The sequence below is a fragment of the Ochlerotatus camptorhynchus genome, unplaced genomic scaffold (assembly GCF_037179485.1).
Source record: "Ochlerotatus camptorhynchus isolate MF236.1 unplaced genomic scaffold, CSIRO-AGI_Acam_v1.1 ptg000188l, whole genome shotgun sequence".
Taxonomy (NCBI): domain Eukaryota; kingdom Metazoa; phylum Arthropoda; class Insecta; order Diptera; family Culicidae; genus Ochlerotatus; species Ochlerotatus camptorhynchus.
In genome coordinates this window covers 23,790-39,053 of record NW_027040678.1, presented here as the reverse complement: position 1 = coordinate 39,053, position 15,264 = coordinate 23,790, and the positions used below count along the sequence as shown (strand labels likewise).

Below are 15,264 nucleotides of genomic sequence, written 5' to 3'. Positions count from 1 at the left end.
GTCGCAATTATTACTTCCGTGCCGAGAATGATGGATGAAGATTGTCCTTTGATAGCGGCTACGTTCGAAGTCTGGGTGTCCGCTGCAAGCTCGAGCTCGTCTCGTACCTGTGTGAACTCCGGCGCGGTTGATCTGGGGATTTGACCGTTCAAGCCAAACTCCGGCGTCCGGTATCTGCCTGGTTGGTATTCAATTTCGATGCGAGTGGAATGTACGGTAAATACCTTTTTCGGCTTTTCGCTTTCGATGTGGCCCACATGACGACGTGGAATCATTCCATGAGGAATTGAACCATTTCTAGACAACTGGAAGTGGAATATCAATCAACGGATGGAATTGAGAATTGCTCAGCTCAAAAGTGATATTTTTTTTTGACGTAGACTACGTCTTACGGGAAGGTACTGGGGGTAAATCGAAAATCTAAAATTGTGACCGTCACGAAAAGGTGTAAGGTTTTGAACGCTTATAACTTGGTCGTTCATAAATGAAATTGAAATCCAAATACACCAATCGATAGAAGATAACTCTCATAATCTGCTACAATAAATCCTTTGCCAATTTTCTAAAAAAAAATCGTTGAAAAATGTAAAAAAAAAAGTGATATTGTTTCGATGAAATAAACGTTCTCCCCAAACCAAGTCGTCATAATCGAGTACCAGTTGATTGCGCATCGTTTTGCTTGAACCTGAAAAACCATATTTCAAGAGCAAATTTTCATTACGTCGAATGTAACAAAGGTAAACAAAGTCGAGCTATCAGTGTCAATCGATTCTCCTGCTATTACACTATATACTGTCCGAATATAGGATCAAATCCCATTTTTAAATTTATTTGCCAGTCAAATTGCTTTTTGACGTAATCACCTTCCGATCATAATAGTTTTCGATGTTACTTAAGTCACCCAATTTCTATGGAGATGCCGTTTGACTTAAGTAACAGCGCTGAGAAACCCGTGAAAAATGTACGTTCGTCGTTTAGCTTTCTCATTATTAAAGTGAATAAATCGAACTGTTTGTTGCTAAGATGACGTAAGGAGACGTAATTGATAATTCTCCCTAATATCCTGGTAAATACACTTTGACTTAACTAACAATAGGGGCCACCAAACGACGTATAATAACTTTTGACTCAAAAACCAGTATTTTTTAGCATGAAAGCTAGCGATTTGCATTTGTATGATTAAAACCCTGCTAAATATGTTAAACATTGCTATCACTATGAGATTATATGTGTTTACTTGGAAATAGGAATAACTTTTCGGTCATCAAAACAAAACTTTATTTTTCTCGGATTGATGCGAATGTTACTTACGACATAATGAAAATTTGCTCTTGATTTAATAAAGTGCTCTGCTGTCGTTCCTCCGCTCATTAAAGCTTCGGACGGCGTGGAAAGCAGAAGCAGGAGCAAATCAGTAAAAGGTGAAACTTTTCCCTCTGCCTCTGCTGAACATTACCACAGTCAGGATAGAGCGCTGCTATTGTGAATCCGCTCATTTTCGCATCGGACGGATGGTGTGGTAAAATAGCAGCAGTCAGCGTGATCATCTTCATGACAACCAAGGATGGAGTGGAGAGGATGTGGAATTTGTGGAGGTCGAACAATTGGTCCTTTTCAGGACCACACATAGTTTACAGAAAGAGTTGTTGAGATTGTTTTTTGTCCCGTTCAAATAATATGATACGCGACAAATGTTATTTTTGTGTAACCGTTTTCATTTGTTGATGTCTCATTAATACATACTATACATAAGAATAAGTTCTATTTTATTTTTTACTGTATTTGACATTTATGGTTTCTACAATAGGTTCTATTGCATTGTATCAATAGATTCTATTGTTTTTGTATGGTAAATTTTTATTCGGGGTACCAAACGTGACCAAACAAGTCGTGATCAATTTTTCCAAACACAACGTTTGGAAATTACAGCAGTTTTATCTTTCTTTTCATTAGAATAAAAAAAAAACAACAATATTATTCTAACTAAAACCGAACAAAAGATCACGCGTGATCGAGGTTATCCCGCCGGGCAGCAAACTGCTTGTTTTTAACTGGGATAAACTCTACTTATCCAACCAATGGTAAATTCACTTGCATCAGCATGAGCATGACGCCACTTGGTACTACACGGTAATCGCAAAAACTCTTTTATGACTATAAAGTACGCCTTTTTAAAAGAAAACGAGACTACCCATAAAATGACAAAAAATTACACATTTATTAGTAATTGCTAGTAAAAATGAATAAAATGTATGCATTTATGAGTAACAGATACGTATAAAAGGTGTAAAAAATACACATATTTTAGGTGTAGTCCCGTTTTAGCCGAATATGCATACTTTATAGTCAAAATTGAGTCCTTTACAGTCATTTTTGCGTATTTTGCGATTTCCGTGTATAGTAGCTATAGCCATCATCCTCTATGTGCAAAAACCTGGCGATCTCAAACTATATAATAAGCAATAGCAGCCGCGTCCGAATACAAGTCAAATAAGAATAGGGTAGGAGTGTATTGACGTAACACACACTTTGTTGAATGCCTTGCTCTGTGCTTTCACGAGAATTCACTAGGATGTTGGACAAAAGAGGCTGGTTCTCAGAAGGATTTTTTTTTTTCAACAATACGTTGAATGTGAGCGAAAGAAAAAAGTAAGAGGTAGTATCCAAGACACGACCATAGATTTGACGTAGGATTACGTGCTTGGTATCTGTAGTAGGCCTAGATGTAGTAGGCCTTGCCTGACTGTCATAAGTTAGAGATTGATTCTTTATCCGACCACCAACCAAGATAGACGTAATAAATAGTAGCTCTTAACAACAGCTTGTTTTACTTGTTGGCCTTGGTTACGGATATAACAATTGGCAACGAGGAAAATTTTGGAAGCACGTCGAACCTCGAAGCAAGAAACCTCAAGCAAGAAAATGTCTGACGAGGATCTTCGGAACGCCATCCTGCAGCTAACGAATCTCATCACGAGGCAGCAGCAGCAGATTGAAAACCTGGAAAATCGGGGAAATCCAACTGCTGGCAGTGAGAAGATTATTAAATCCTTGGCAAGCGGGATCCAGGATTTCCAGTACGATCCGGACGGAGGAGTTTTCTTCGATGGCTGGTATGCGAGGTACGAGGATGTCTTTACAAAGGACGGCCAATCCCTGGATGACACCGCTCGTGTGAGATTGCTTCTTCGCAAGTTAAGCACGCCTCTGCACGAGAAGTACGTCAACACCATTCTTCCCAAGCATCCCCGGGACTTCACCCTGGACGAAACCGTCACGAAACTGAAGAAACTGTTCGGTCGACAGAAGTCGGTTTTTCATTCCCGTTACCAGTGCCTCCAGTATGCAAAAAGTGACGCGGATGACTTCACATCGTATGCTGCCATGGTGAACAAACACTGTGAAGCGTTTCAGCTGTCCAAGCTCACACCGGACCAATTCAAAGCTCTCCGTTTCGTCTGTGGACTCCAATCGCCACGGGATGCGGACATACGAGCTAGGTTGATCTCGAAATTGGAAGCCGACGAAACCGCAGTCAACGAATTGGGAGAAGCCACCAGCAAGGTAAGCCTGGAGAACCTCGTGAAAGAATGCCATCGCGTGGCCAATCTCAAGCAGGACACATTGATGGTGGAGAACAAAGAAGCACGCAACGTCAACATTGTTTCTCGCAACCAGAATAATCCTGCCTCAAAAAAAAAAAAAACCAAAATGTGCCGAAAACGCCATGTTGGAAGTGTGGCGACCAGCACTATGTTCGTGAGTGTCCGTTCGCTTCGCACACCCGTTCCAGATGCAAGCAACAAGGATACAAGGAAGGTTATTGCAACAGCAACAAGAATGCGCCGTCGAAACCGTTCAAACAGGCTGAATCCAAAAAGAACGTGAAAACAAAAAGCATCTACACGGTTCGCAACATCGGAAGCAAGCGGAAGTTCATCCCGGTCGAGCTCAATGGTGTAGCAGTCAAACTTCAACACGACTCGGCGTCCGACATCATCATAATCTCAGAAGAAACATGGATCAGCATCGGACAGCCACCCACTCAACCGACGGAAGAATCTGCAGTTACAGCTTCTGGTGGCAATCTCAACCTTCTTGCTGAGTTCCAGACCGAGATCACCATCAAGAATGCTACCAAGACTGGTCGCATTTTCATCTCAAGCAGCGCTGAACTCAACGTTCTAGGAATCGAGACTATGGATCTGTTCGATTTGTGGTCTGTGCCGATAAGCAGCTTGGTCAACGTCGTACACCAACGTTCTGATCAGTTCACCAATCAACTCAAGCAACAGTTTCCGGAAGTTTTTCGAAGCACGCTGGGTAGTTGCACAAAAGCGCAAGTGAAGTTGTACCTCAAGCCTGACGCACGTCCTGCATATTGCCCGAAACGACCAGTAGCGTACGCTGCACTCGCCAAGGTGGACGCAGAACTTTCGAGCAGCTCAAGGCCATTCTACTTTCCGACCTGCTGCTTACACACTACGACCCGTCCAAGGAAATCGTTGTTGCAGCAGATGCATCTAATTACGGCCTTGGCGCTGTCATCATGCATCGATTCCCGACCGGTAAAGTGAAGGCAATTGCGCACGCCTCGCGCTCACTGACCCCAGCAGAGATGAACTACGGACAAGTGGAGAAGGAAGCTTTGGCCCTGATATTCGCTGTCACCCGTTTCCACAAAATGCTGTATGGACGACACTTCCTCCTGCAAACCGATCATCAACCGCTACTCAAGGTTTTCGGCTCAAAGAAAGGTATTCCTGTTTACACAGCAAACCGTTTGCAGCGCTGGGCCTTGACACTTCTGCTGTACGATTTCGACATCCAACACGTTTCATCGACGAATTTTGGCTATGCAGATTTTCTATCCCGGCTAATGTCATCGCAGCATAGACCAGATGAGGATTACGTCATAGCCGGCGTGTGCGTCGAATCTGAAGCAAAAGCAATTCTCGACGACACCATCAGCAACCTTCCAGTCACGCACCACATGATTGTGGCTGAGACGCGAAAGGATCCAGTTCTTCAGCAAGTGGTGAATTTCCTTAACGAAGATAGGCCAGCAAATGCGAAGCAAGTTGCTGATCCTGATGTCAAGAAGTTGTTCGCCAGACGAGATGGACTTCAAGTTGTCGACAACTGCGTTATGTTCGGCGATCGAATCGTCGTCCCATCAAAGTTTCGAAAGCGGATCGTTCGTCAACTGCATTGTGGACACCCAGGAATGGACCGAATGAAGTCTCTGGCCCGAAGTTACATCTACTGGCCTAACGTTGACGACGATGTGGAGCAATTTGTCCGTCAGTGCACTGCATGTGCTGAAGCAGCGAAGTCCCCGACAAAAGCAACCTTGTAGTCATGGCCTCTCCCGGACAAGCCATGGCAACGTGTCCATATCGATTTTGCTGGTCCGATCCATGGATACTACTATTTCGTCATGGTAGATGCTTTCTCTAAGTGGCCCGAATTTTTTCGCACTCAATCCATTACCACAACTGCAACCCTGAATATGCTGCGTGAAACGTTTTCTCGTTACGGCAACCCAGACACATTGATCTCAGACAACGGAACGCAATTCACCAGCGAGCAATTTCAACAGTATTGCCGTGCGAATGGTATCACCCATCTCCGCACTGCTCCCTACCACCCGCAGTCCAACGGCCAAGCGGAGCGATTCGTTGATTCACTCAAGCGTGGCCTAAAGAAGCTAGCCAAGGGGGAATGATCACCCACACTGGAGCACCTGCAGACATTCCTTTCGGTGTATCGTTCAATCCCAAACCGAAACACACCGCAGTCGACGTCTCCAGCAGAAGCATTCCTCGGAAGACCAGTGCGCACCACTTTGGACGTACTGAAGAAACCTGTTCCTGTAACTGAAGCTGTCAAGAATCACAAACAAAACCAACAGTTCGATTGGCGGCATGGAGCAGTCAAGCGCGAGTTTGATGAAGATGACCTGGTCTACGTTGAACAGCATCGCAGAAACGCCAAGTCCTGGATTCCTGGTCGAGTCATCGAACGGAAAGGTTCCGTCAACTATATCGTTGCACTGGACATGAACGGGAGACCGAAGCTGGTGAGGTTGCATGTAAACCAAATGCGCCCTCGTCACACTTCTGATGATCCAGAGCAAGCGACGCAGCAACTACCATGGGAAATCTTGCTTGATGAAATTCAAGATGAAGCTGTACCGTTGGATCCAGAAGTGCCATTCAATCACGATGTCCCTATTCCTGTCGGTTCCGTATCACTCGAAGCTGATGGTCAAGTGGCAAGTACGTCTGGCGAAAATCCTTTTTCAACAATCGATCATGAACCTGCTGCTCAAGATGGAGAACTTCAGTCCGCACAAAAGCCCGTGTCATCTGAAGCAGTTGGAGACTTTATTCGACGTTCTGTACGAGAATCAAGAATTCCAAGAAGGCTCTCTTCCTATGACATTTTCTAAAAGGGGGAGATGTAGTAGGCCTAGATGTAGTAGGCCTTGCCTGACTGTCATAAGTTAGAGATTGATTCTTTATCCGACCACCAACCAAGATAGACGTAATAAATAGTAGCTCTTAACAACAGCTTGTTTTACTTGTTGGCCTTGGTTACGGATATAACAGTATCAATATTCGGTGACTGTGTTAGGGAAACCCCTTTTTACCATAACGGAAACGCCTCGTTTTCTGATGACAAAATTACGCTTTTTTTTCGTGCACAAAATTCACGGAATTCTTGGTTTATTGAATAGTTAAAACAAGCGAAAATTTATTGGACGAAATGCTTGCCCAAACTTTTTAATCGCGAGATACTCGCGATCAATCATATAAATTTGAGATATTTTTGCTTTTTCTAGCGTCCTGAACCTTACATAAATTCGAAGTGTTTCTTGTTAATTGACAAGGTCATGTTGTATTCGGTTATTGCGAAAAATTTTATGTACCACTTCAATAATGTTACGCATTTGACAACAAACGTCTGGCTGCTGGATATATTATCAAAAAGCTTTGAAGATGATGTGGCTGGCAGCAAGGCGAGCAAAAAATCAATTAAAATTAGCTCTTAAACAACAATAATTTAAAGAAAAGAATTTATGAAAATTTAAACTTAATAAAAGAAAATATTCCTGAAAAGAACTGTTTCGTCGTGATGTTTGAGTAATGCTGAGCTATTAAGGTGGTCACCATGGATGAGGCTGGCAAAGTTTTATGTTGTTTGGATCGAGGGTGACGCGCTTGCCATAGATGGCCCACAGCGACTCACGACGAGCAACTGAATTCGATCAGTAGCGGTGCGACTTCTTCCTCCTTCTTCGGTGAATCGAGGGCTCTTGAGGACAGCCTTGATAGCTTGCTGCTTGCGGGGCGCCTTTCGTTGTGTACAGGAGAAAAATGTACAACGCCATGCGCTGAAATCACTGCTGCTGCTGCTGCTGCTAATGACAACCGGACACCAACACTCACCACAGGGGTGATTGAATAAACACCGTTCGGCGAGACCTATTTTATTCAGAAATCTGTGTTAGATACAGCGCTTTTCGCAGGCAAATAGTGATACTTTTAACTATCATAGCAACAGTTGCACATTCCTGCAATTTTCAATAGTAACCTTTTTAAAATGGATAAAGTCTTAAATTTAACAGATCTGTAGAAAAACTTCCAGTCCATTGGCGTATTAAAAATTAAAATCCATCATTTCTCTGTCAAAATCAGACCGCTTTCATGCCACGGCCGACTTTGGTTTTTAAAATTGCACCCCCAATGTTGCCTATAAAATATATGATATGATAGATTTAAACATATGGAAACTGACATCCGACTGATGACCTTAACAAATGCCCAGAAAATACTCGTTAACAAATTTATCATGGTCCTGAAAAGGAACGTTTTGACGTGATGGTTGATTAATATGTCGCTTGAATCTGGTATATTCCTGAAGGAATGGAAAAAATCTTACTTAATACCCATATATAAACCAGGTAAAAAATCCGATATTCGAAATTATCGTGGGATTGCTATTTTTTCGTGCATTCCAAAACTCTTCGAATCAATTATAAATAAAACGTTTTTGGCCAAATAAAACAAAGAATAACTAGTGCACAACACGGTTTTTTTAAAGGCCGTTCAACCACCACAAACCTTTTGGAATTTGTGGACTTTGTATTAAATGCAATGGACAAAGGTAACCAAGTAGAAGCTCTATATACAGACTTCAGCAAAGCGTTTGACAGAATTGATATCCCAATGTTGATTTTTAAATTAGAAAAAAATGGAAATTGAGATGGAGCTCCTCACCTGGATAAATCGAATTTAGTTGATCGCCAGCAAATTGTAAGATTCAACGAGAAAACATCTAAGCCAATTCATGTCAAGTCGGGGGTTCCCCAGGCCTCACACCTAGGACCCCTTCTTTTTATTTTGTAAATAATGGCGTCTCTCTTATTTAAAAAAAAAAATATCAGGGTACTTATATACGCTGATGACATGAAGCTATTTTTAGAAATAGGAAGCGATAACGATATGAATGTGTTTCAACATGTATTTTTTTACAGATGGTGTAGTAAAAGTCTATTGAAACTAAATATTAAAAAAATAACCTTATAACGTACAGTAGAAAATTAAATAAACAAAATCTTTGTATTACATTAGGTAGTGAAACTGTTAAAAAATGTGAAAATGTAAGAGATTTAGGTGTTTTTCTAGATTCTAAATTGACATTTGTGGACGATTATAACACAATAATACATAGAGCAGGCAATAAGCTTAATTTTATAAAACGTTTCGGTCTCCACTTTAAAGATCCTTATACAATTAAATCACTTTACGTTGCTTATGTGAGGTCAATTTTAGAATATTGTAGCGTTGTTTGGTCACCCTATATGAAAAAGCATGAAGAACGAATTGTTACTGATTTTTTGTACGATCCCTTTTTCTCATGAGCCAAACATGGATGGCTGGACGCAAGGAAGTTATGAAGCAGAAAAACAGAGTCAAGAAAACCGAGCCGTCACCGGGAGGACGATTTGCGCTTTTCATTAACTTGATGTTATTATTATTACTATAGATAAATACACGAATCGAAAAGCACGTTTTTTCGCTAGTCATTAATTTTGAAAGTTAAGTTTATAAAGATTTTATTCCGTGGCTTTTTTCAATCCATGTTTTCGTTCACTCTCGCGTGTTGTCCCGTCGTTTAAAATTTGGTCCTTCGAGCCGGATGTAAAGAATTCGCGATAATGGAAGTGCAGTTGAAAAGGCGAATTGTTTCTATCGAGCGGCTGAAACGGGAACATGCAAGTGCGAAGCAAGTAACTAAACAGGAAACACCAATCTTCGAGGTGAGTGACCGGTTGCAGAAACTGGTCGAGATGCAGGAGAATTTCGATAAAATCCAATGCGAAATCGAGGACGCAGCAACGGAGGAGGAATTGCCGTCGGTGCTCAACGTGCGAGTGGATTACGAAAAACTGTATTACGCAACCAAACGGTTGTACACCAGCTGGTTGCAAGAAACGCGGCAGGAGGAGAGATCGAATTTCGGCAGCAGTGACGCGACGTTCATTGAACTGGAAAGTGACCTCAAGGAAGCCGTTCGTTTGCTGTTGGATACACAAAGGACGTTGTTGACCAGACAAGCTGCAGTTTCAACTACCGTGGATTAGTTAGCTGGCCAGTTTCATGGAATGCACGCAGCCCCAATCGACATGCAGCTACCATCGTTCAGTCTTCCAACATTCAAGGGCGATAGGAAGCAGTGGGCATCGTTCAAGGACATCTTCACCAGCAGTGTGGACATGAAGAACCTTACGAATGCGCTTAAGCTTCAGTTTCTTATGTCTCACTTGGAAGAAGAAGCGAAAAGCCTGGTGAGTAGCTATGCTATCACAGATGTTAACTACAAACAGGTGTGGGACACTCTGGTCGAACACTATGACAAGCCGAAGTTTGCTGTTTCGGCGCTTGTCCATGAGTTTTGTGACCAGCCAGTGATAAAAGCAATGAACCTCACGAACTTGCGGAAGCTCGTATCGACATCCGACGAGGTGATACGCCAGCTAAAGGCCATGGGCAATGCATACAAGACCAGGGATCCATGGCTCATTCATCTAGTCTTGAAGAATCTGGATGACAATTTGCATTCTCAGTGGGCAACACACATCGTTGACATCGACAATCCCACATTCGATGAACTACTGAAATTCCTCAAGCGGAAGTGTGATGCATTCGAAACTTGTGCTGCGTTCGGCGGTAAACACTTGGATCATGTCAAGAAGGAAATCTACAAGGAAGAAAAGAAGCCGATCAAGAAGGAAATCAACAGTTTCTATGTCGTAGAGCAGCATTCATGTCCGATGTGTTCGGGAGACCATGGAATCTACAAGTGTTCAACAATCAAGGAGGCTTCGGTGAAGGCAAGGCGTGAATTTGTACAGCAAGCAAGACTCTGCTTCAATTGTTTGCATTCGAACCACTGTGCAAAATCGTGCCCGTCGAACAACCAGTTTCATAAAGTGCGAGCCATGATCGACAGTGGTTCTCAAGCATCGCTGATTACGGAGCATTGTATCACTATTCTTGGATTGGATAGGAAAAATGCGAAGGTGGTTATTTCCGGTATCGTAAACAGTGCCTCAGAGACCACCAGAGGGGTGGTGGATTTGGAAATCTCGTCGCGATTCGACTACAAGCCAGTCATCCAAACGAAAGCTTACGTGCTGAGTAAGCTGTCAACGAACATACCAAGCCAGAAGATTGATGCAAGCCGTCTGAAGTGTCTGGATTTGGTACCATTGGCGGATCCGGATTTCGACAAACCAAACAAGGTTGACCTGATTCTGGGAGTTGATGTGTTTCTGTCGATTGTTGAAGATGGTAAGATAAGGATGATATGGGAACCCCAGTAGCATTGAATTCCGCATTTGGTTGGATTATTGCTGGCCAGCTCGGTGCTGCAGCCAATCTCATGTGTCATTCCACAATCGTCAGTTTGTGTACCGAAATGAACATCGATAAAACACTTCGACAGTTCTGGGAAGTCGAAGAGATAAACAAACCTAAGCCGCTAACACTGGATGAACAAAATGCGGTGAATATGTATCAAGCTACTTACAAACGTGAAGAATCTGGTCGATTCGTGGTGAGCCTTCCTTTCAAAGAAACAGAAGCACCGTTGGGGGAGTCACAGCCAGCAGCCATCCATCGACTAAAGGCAATGCAGCAAAAATTTGCAAGCGATCCTGTGTTCAAGAAGATGTACGTTGAATTCATGGCCGACTACTTGGAGGTTGGCCACATGGAACAGATTCCGGATAAAGAGATCGACATACCTTCGGATCGAAGATTTTACTTTCCACACCATGCAGTTCTACGCAACAATAGCTTGACCACGAAGCTGCGAGTCGTTTTTGATGGCTCCTGCAAAACGACAACAGGGGTGTCTTTAAACGACCGATTGCTGGTTGGACCGAAAGTTACCGAAGATGTGCCGATAGTTGTAACCCGCTTCAGAACATACCCTGTCGCATTTAAGGCGGATGCGGAAAAAATGTACCGGCAGGTCAAGGTGCGCAAGGAAGAAATCGATTACCAACGTATTGTGTGGAGTTCGGAATCCGAACAACCTCTCGAACATTATAGATTATTAACGGTTACATATGGCAGTTCATGTGCCCCGTACTTGGCTGTAGAATCTCTCCGGCAAGCAGCTCGAGATAGTTATGGGCAGTATCCTGAAGCAGCAGAACGTGTGTTGAAGAACTTTTATGTGGATGACCTACTATCAGGTGCTGATACACTTGAAGAAGCAGTGAAGATAAGGAACGAAATTATCCAGATAACATCGACGGCTGGATTCAATTTACGAAAATGGTCATCGAATGATCCCCGCCTGTTCGATAATAACAACGAAGCAAATGAAGCCGTCCCACTTCATCTAGCACCGGAAACTGATCCAGTCAAGGCTTTGGGTATACAGTGGTATCCTGACACAGACACCTTTGGGTTCGAGTTGGAGATGGACTTCGATAAGCTGAATACGAAACGTCAAATGTTATCGGACACCGCTCGGTTGTTTGATCCCCTAGGCTGGATCGCTACAATCATTGTCCGCATTAAAATTCTCTACCAATCGTTGTGGTTGCAAGATTTCCTGTGGGACGATCCCCTACCGGCATCGATCAACGAAGAATGGAACAAAATCAAGACCAGCTTGCATGAAATCGAGAATATTCGTATCCCAAGATGGACTGCCAACCATGGAGGAAAAATGCCGCTGTTGGGGTTTGCTGACGCATCGGAGGCTGCGTACGCAGCGGTTGTGTATGCCAGATCAACCGATGAAGAAGCTGGTGGTGCTGCCATGTAATTGAGGCATCCGCCTCAAGGCGGGGTGTATGTTACTGATTTTTTGTACGATCCCTTTTTTCTCATGAGCCAAACATGGATGGCTGGACGCAAGGAAGTTATGAAGCAGAGAAACAGAGTCAAGAAAACCGAGCCGTCACCGGGAGGACGACTTCCGCTTTTCATTAACTTGATGTTATTATTATTACGATAGATAAATACACGAATCGAAGAGCACGTTTTTTCGCTAGTCATTAATTTTGAAAGTTAAGTTTTTAAAGATTTTATTCCGTGGCTTTTTTCAATCACTGTTTTCGTTCACTCTCGCGTGTTGTCCCGTCATTTAACATTTGTCAGAGTCAATCCAAAAGCATTTTTTTATTATATGCACTACGTAAGTTAGGTTGGACGGCTTTTCCTCTCCCGTCATATGAATCACGTTGCTTGCTGATCAACATTCAAACATTGAAAGAACGTCGGGATTACGCAAAGATTTCTTTATTAAACAATATCATTTCGCAACGCATTGACTCAGCTGATCTATTGTCAAGGTTAAATCTGTATGCACCTTCCCGAAAATTACGCAATCGACAGTTGTTCGCAGTAGATCGCCATCGGAACTATTACGCTAAATTTGGACCTGTAAATCAGATGATGACTGCTTATAATCATCATTGTGAAATGATTGACCTAAATATGCCCTCATCAGAATTAAAAATATATTTCAAAACCCTGCGAAGTCATAGAACAGAAGTCCTAATGTTAATATGTAGTCTACGATTTGATTGATTGATTGCTGAGCTATTACGGTGTTCAACACAGATGAGCTAACGAGTTGTATGTTTTGTGGAACGAGGGTGATGTGCTTAACACAGATGGCCCACAGCGACTCACAAAAAGCTACTGAATCCGATCAGCAGTGCGGCTTATTCCTCCTTCTTCGGTGAATGGACGCTCATGTGGGCTACAGCTCGCTGCTTGCAGGCAGCCTTTTGTTGTGTACTGGAGAACAATGTTCAACGCCAGCACTGCTGCTGCTGCTGCTGCTGATTATGATGATGATGATGACGACTGACCCGAAACCCCACACACGGTGATTGAATTAGCACCGTTCGGCGAGACCGGATGGAATTCGATTTTAAAATCTGTGTTAGAGAAAACGCTTTTTACAGGCAATTGGTGATAATTTTAATCACCATTGCGACAGTTGTACCTGTGTGTTATTTTCGATAGTGACTGATTGAAAATTTATAAAGTTTTCAATTTAGCAGATTTGTAGAAAAATTCCAATCGCTTGACTAGTTTAGAATTAAAATTCATCCACTATTGACAGAGCTATAAGTGGTCAAAACCTGACCACTTTTCGTAACGTGGTTGATTTTTTTTAATGGCTGCAAGACGCAATCATACGTCAAAAATTAATAAACGATCCTAACTACAATTTTCAGCTTTATAAGCCAACTTTTCCAGCATTGTGCTGTAAAGTAGCTGAAAAAAAAACTGCAGAAACAGCTACAAGCAAGCTAGCAAAATAGCTTTGGAGAGCGTTTACTCAACTTTTTTACAACCATTATTCAATTTGTCAGTTGCGCTGAATAACAGCAGCTAATAAACGCTAATGTCACTTCTATGCAAATATTAATCAACTTTCAACTTGTAGTTCCAACTAAAGCCAATAAAGTGAATATGGGTCATTCCATCTCAAGTGACCGAGTCAGTTGCATCGACCCTCTCCGATTTGAACCAAACTTGGTGGAACGACTTATTTTGGGCCAACAATAAAAAATCCAACGTTTTGCACCCATCGACTCACCCCCCGGTTCTGGAGTCTGCCCCCACTTTTTTCCGATCTTCAAGAAACACAATTTTTCTTTTGAATATATCTCTAGACCAAGTTTTGCTACAGACAGGATTGGGCACTCATTTTAAAGGATTTTTAACGTAAAATTAAATGTACTCAGAATTTTTATGTAGTGTTGTCAACTTGTCGATTTTTGCAATTTAAAACTTAAAATGCAAATATCTCAAAATGCCCTCACTCTTTTTCTAATTTTGACAGCACCAAAATGTTCGGCAGACATTTTTACATAAGAATCACCTTACCACTAAAAACAACTTTTTTCGTTTGGGAGGTATGGATTTTTAAAGATTTAATGTTTTTAAAAAGTTCCATTACTGTACACCCCTTCAATATGAAACGTTGGACAATCCTGAATGTTAATAGAAACGATGAAACCTGTAAGTTAGATGAGGATCTAATCCTTCTTTCATTTTATACAATCAAATACTCAGATAATATTAAACCAGATTTGTTTCGACAGTGTTGCCATCTAGAAAATAGCACAGTATAGTATCACTTTTTTCAAATGTGCATGAGCGGCTGCACAGATTTATACGCATCTGGCAGAAAAGTGCCGCTTTAATTTTCAAATATCAACAAGTTTATCAAGGCCTACTTGATACTAAAAAGAAACTGTATTTACGGGCTGGCACGGGACCCGACAATCGGGTGGCGATTTGGAGCCAATTTACTCTCAAACTGGAGCCAGTTGCTGATTGGTCGATAAGGCAGTAGCAACCGTTGCAGCCAGTGAATAAAAGGGAACACATCAAATGTATTGATGTTGATCCCGGATATTGGTTGCTGTAAAGTTGTTATCTGGTTTCAATATTCAAAAATTTATTTGCATTGCATTTTGTGTTTTAAAATTTAGTTTAATTGTTACAATCAAATAAGAACTGGTTTCGGCTGCATATATTAATTTGTTGATCCAAAACATAAATCTTCATAACAATTTAAATAACTTTCTGCAATCTTGGCAACACGAAACGACACAGTCAATAAAAATATCAATAACAACAATATTCTCGATTGTCGTGTCCCGTCAGTCCGGTGCAGTTTGGAAACGAAACGTGTCCGGTGCAGTTTGGA

General features: G+C 42.1%; 2 protein-coding genes across 2 annotated transcripts; both read left to right on the top strand.

The window, feature by feature from the left end:
- Nucleotides 1-9,673: 9,673 nt before the first annotated feature.
- LOC135702229 (uncharacterized) lies at nucleotides 9,674-10,894 on the top strand. Its single transcript, XM_065223270.1, has one exon. The coding sequence runs from the start codon at nucleotides 9,674-9,676 to the stop codon at nucleotides 10,892-10,894; it is 1,221 nt and encodes a 406-aa protein (XP_065079342.1).
- Nucleotides 10,895-10,989: 95 nt separating this feature from the next.
- LOC135702228 (uncharacterized) lies at nucleotides 10,990-12,354 on the top strand. Its single transcript, XM_065223269.1, has one exon. The coding sequence runs from the start codon at nucleotides 10,990-10,992 to the stop codon at nucleotides 12,352-12,354; it is 1,365 nt and encodes a 454-aa protein (XP_065079341.1).
- Nucleotides 12,355-15,264: the final 2,910 nt, after the last annotated feature.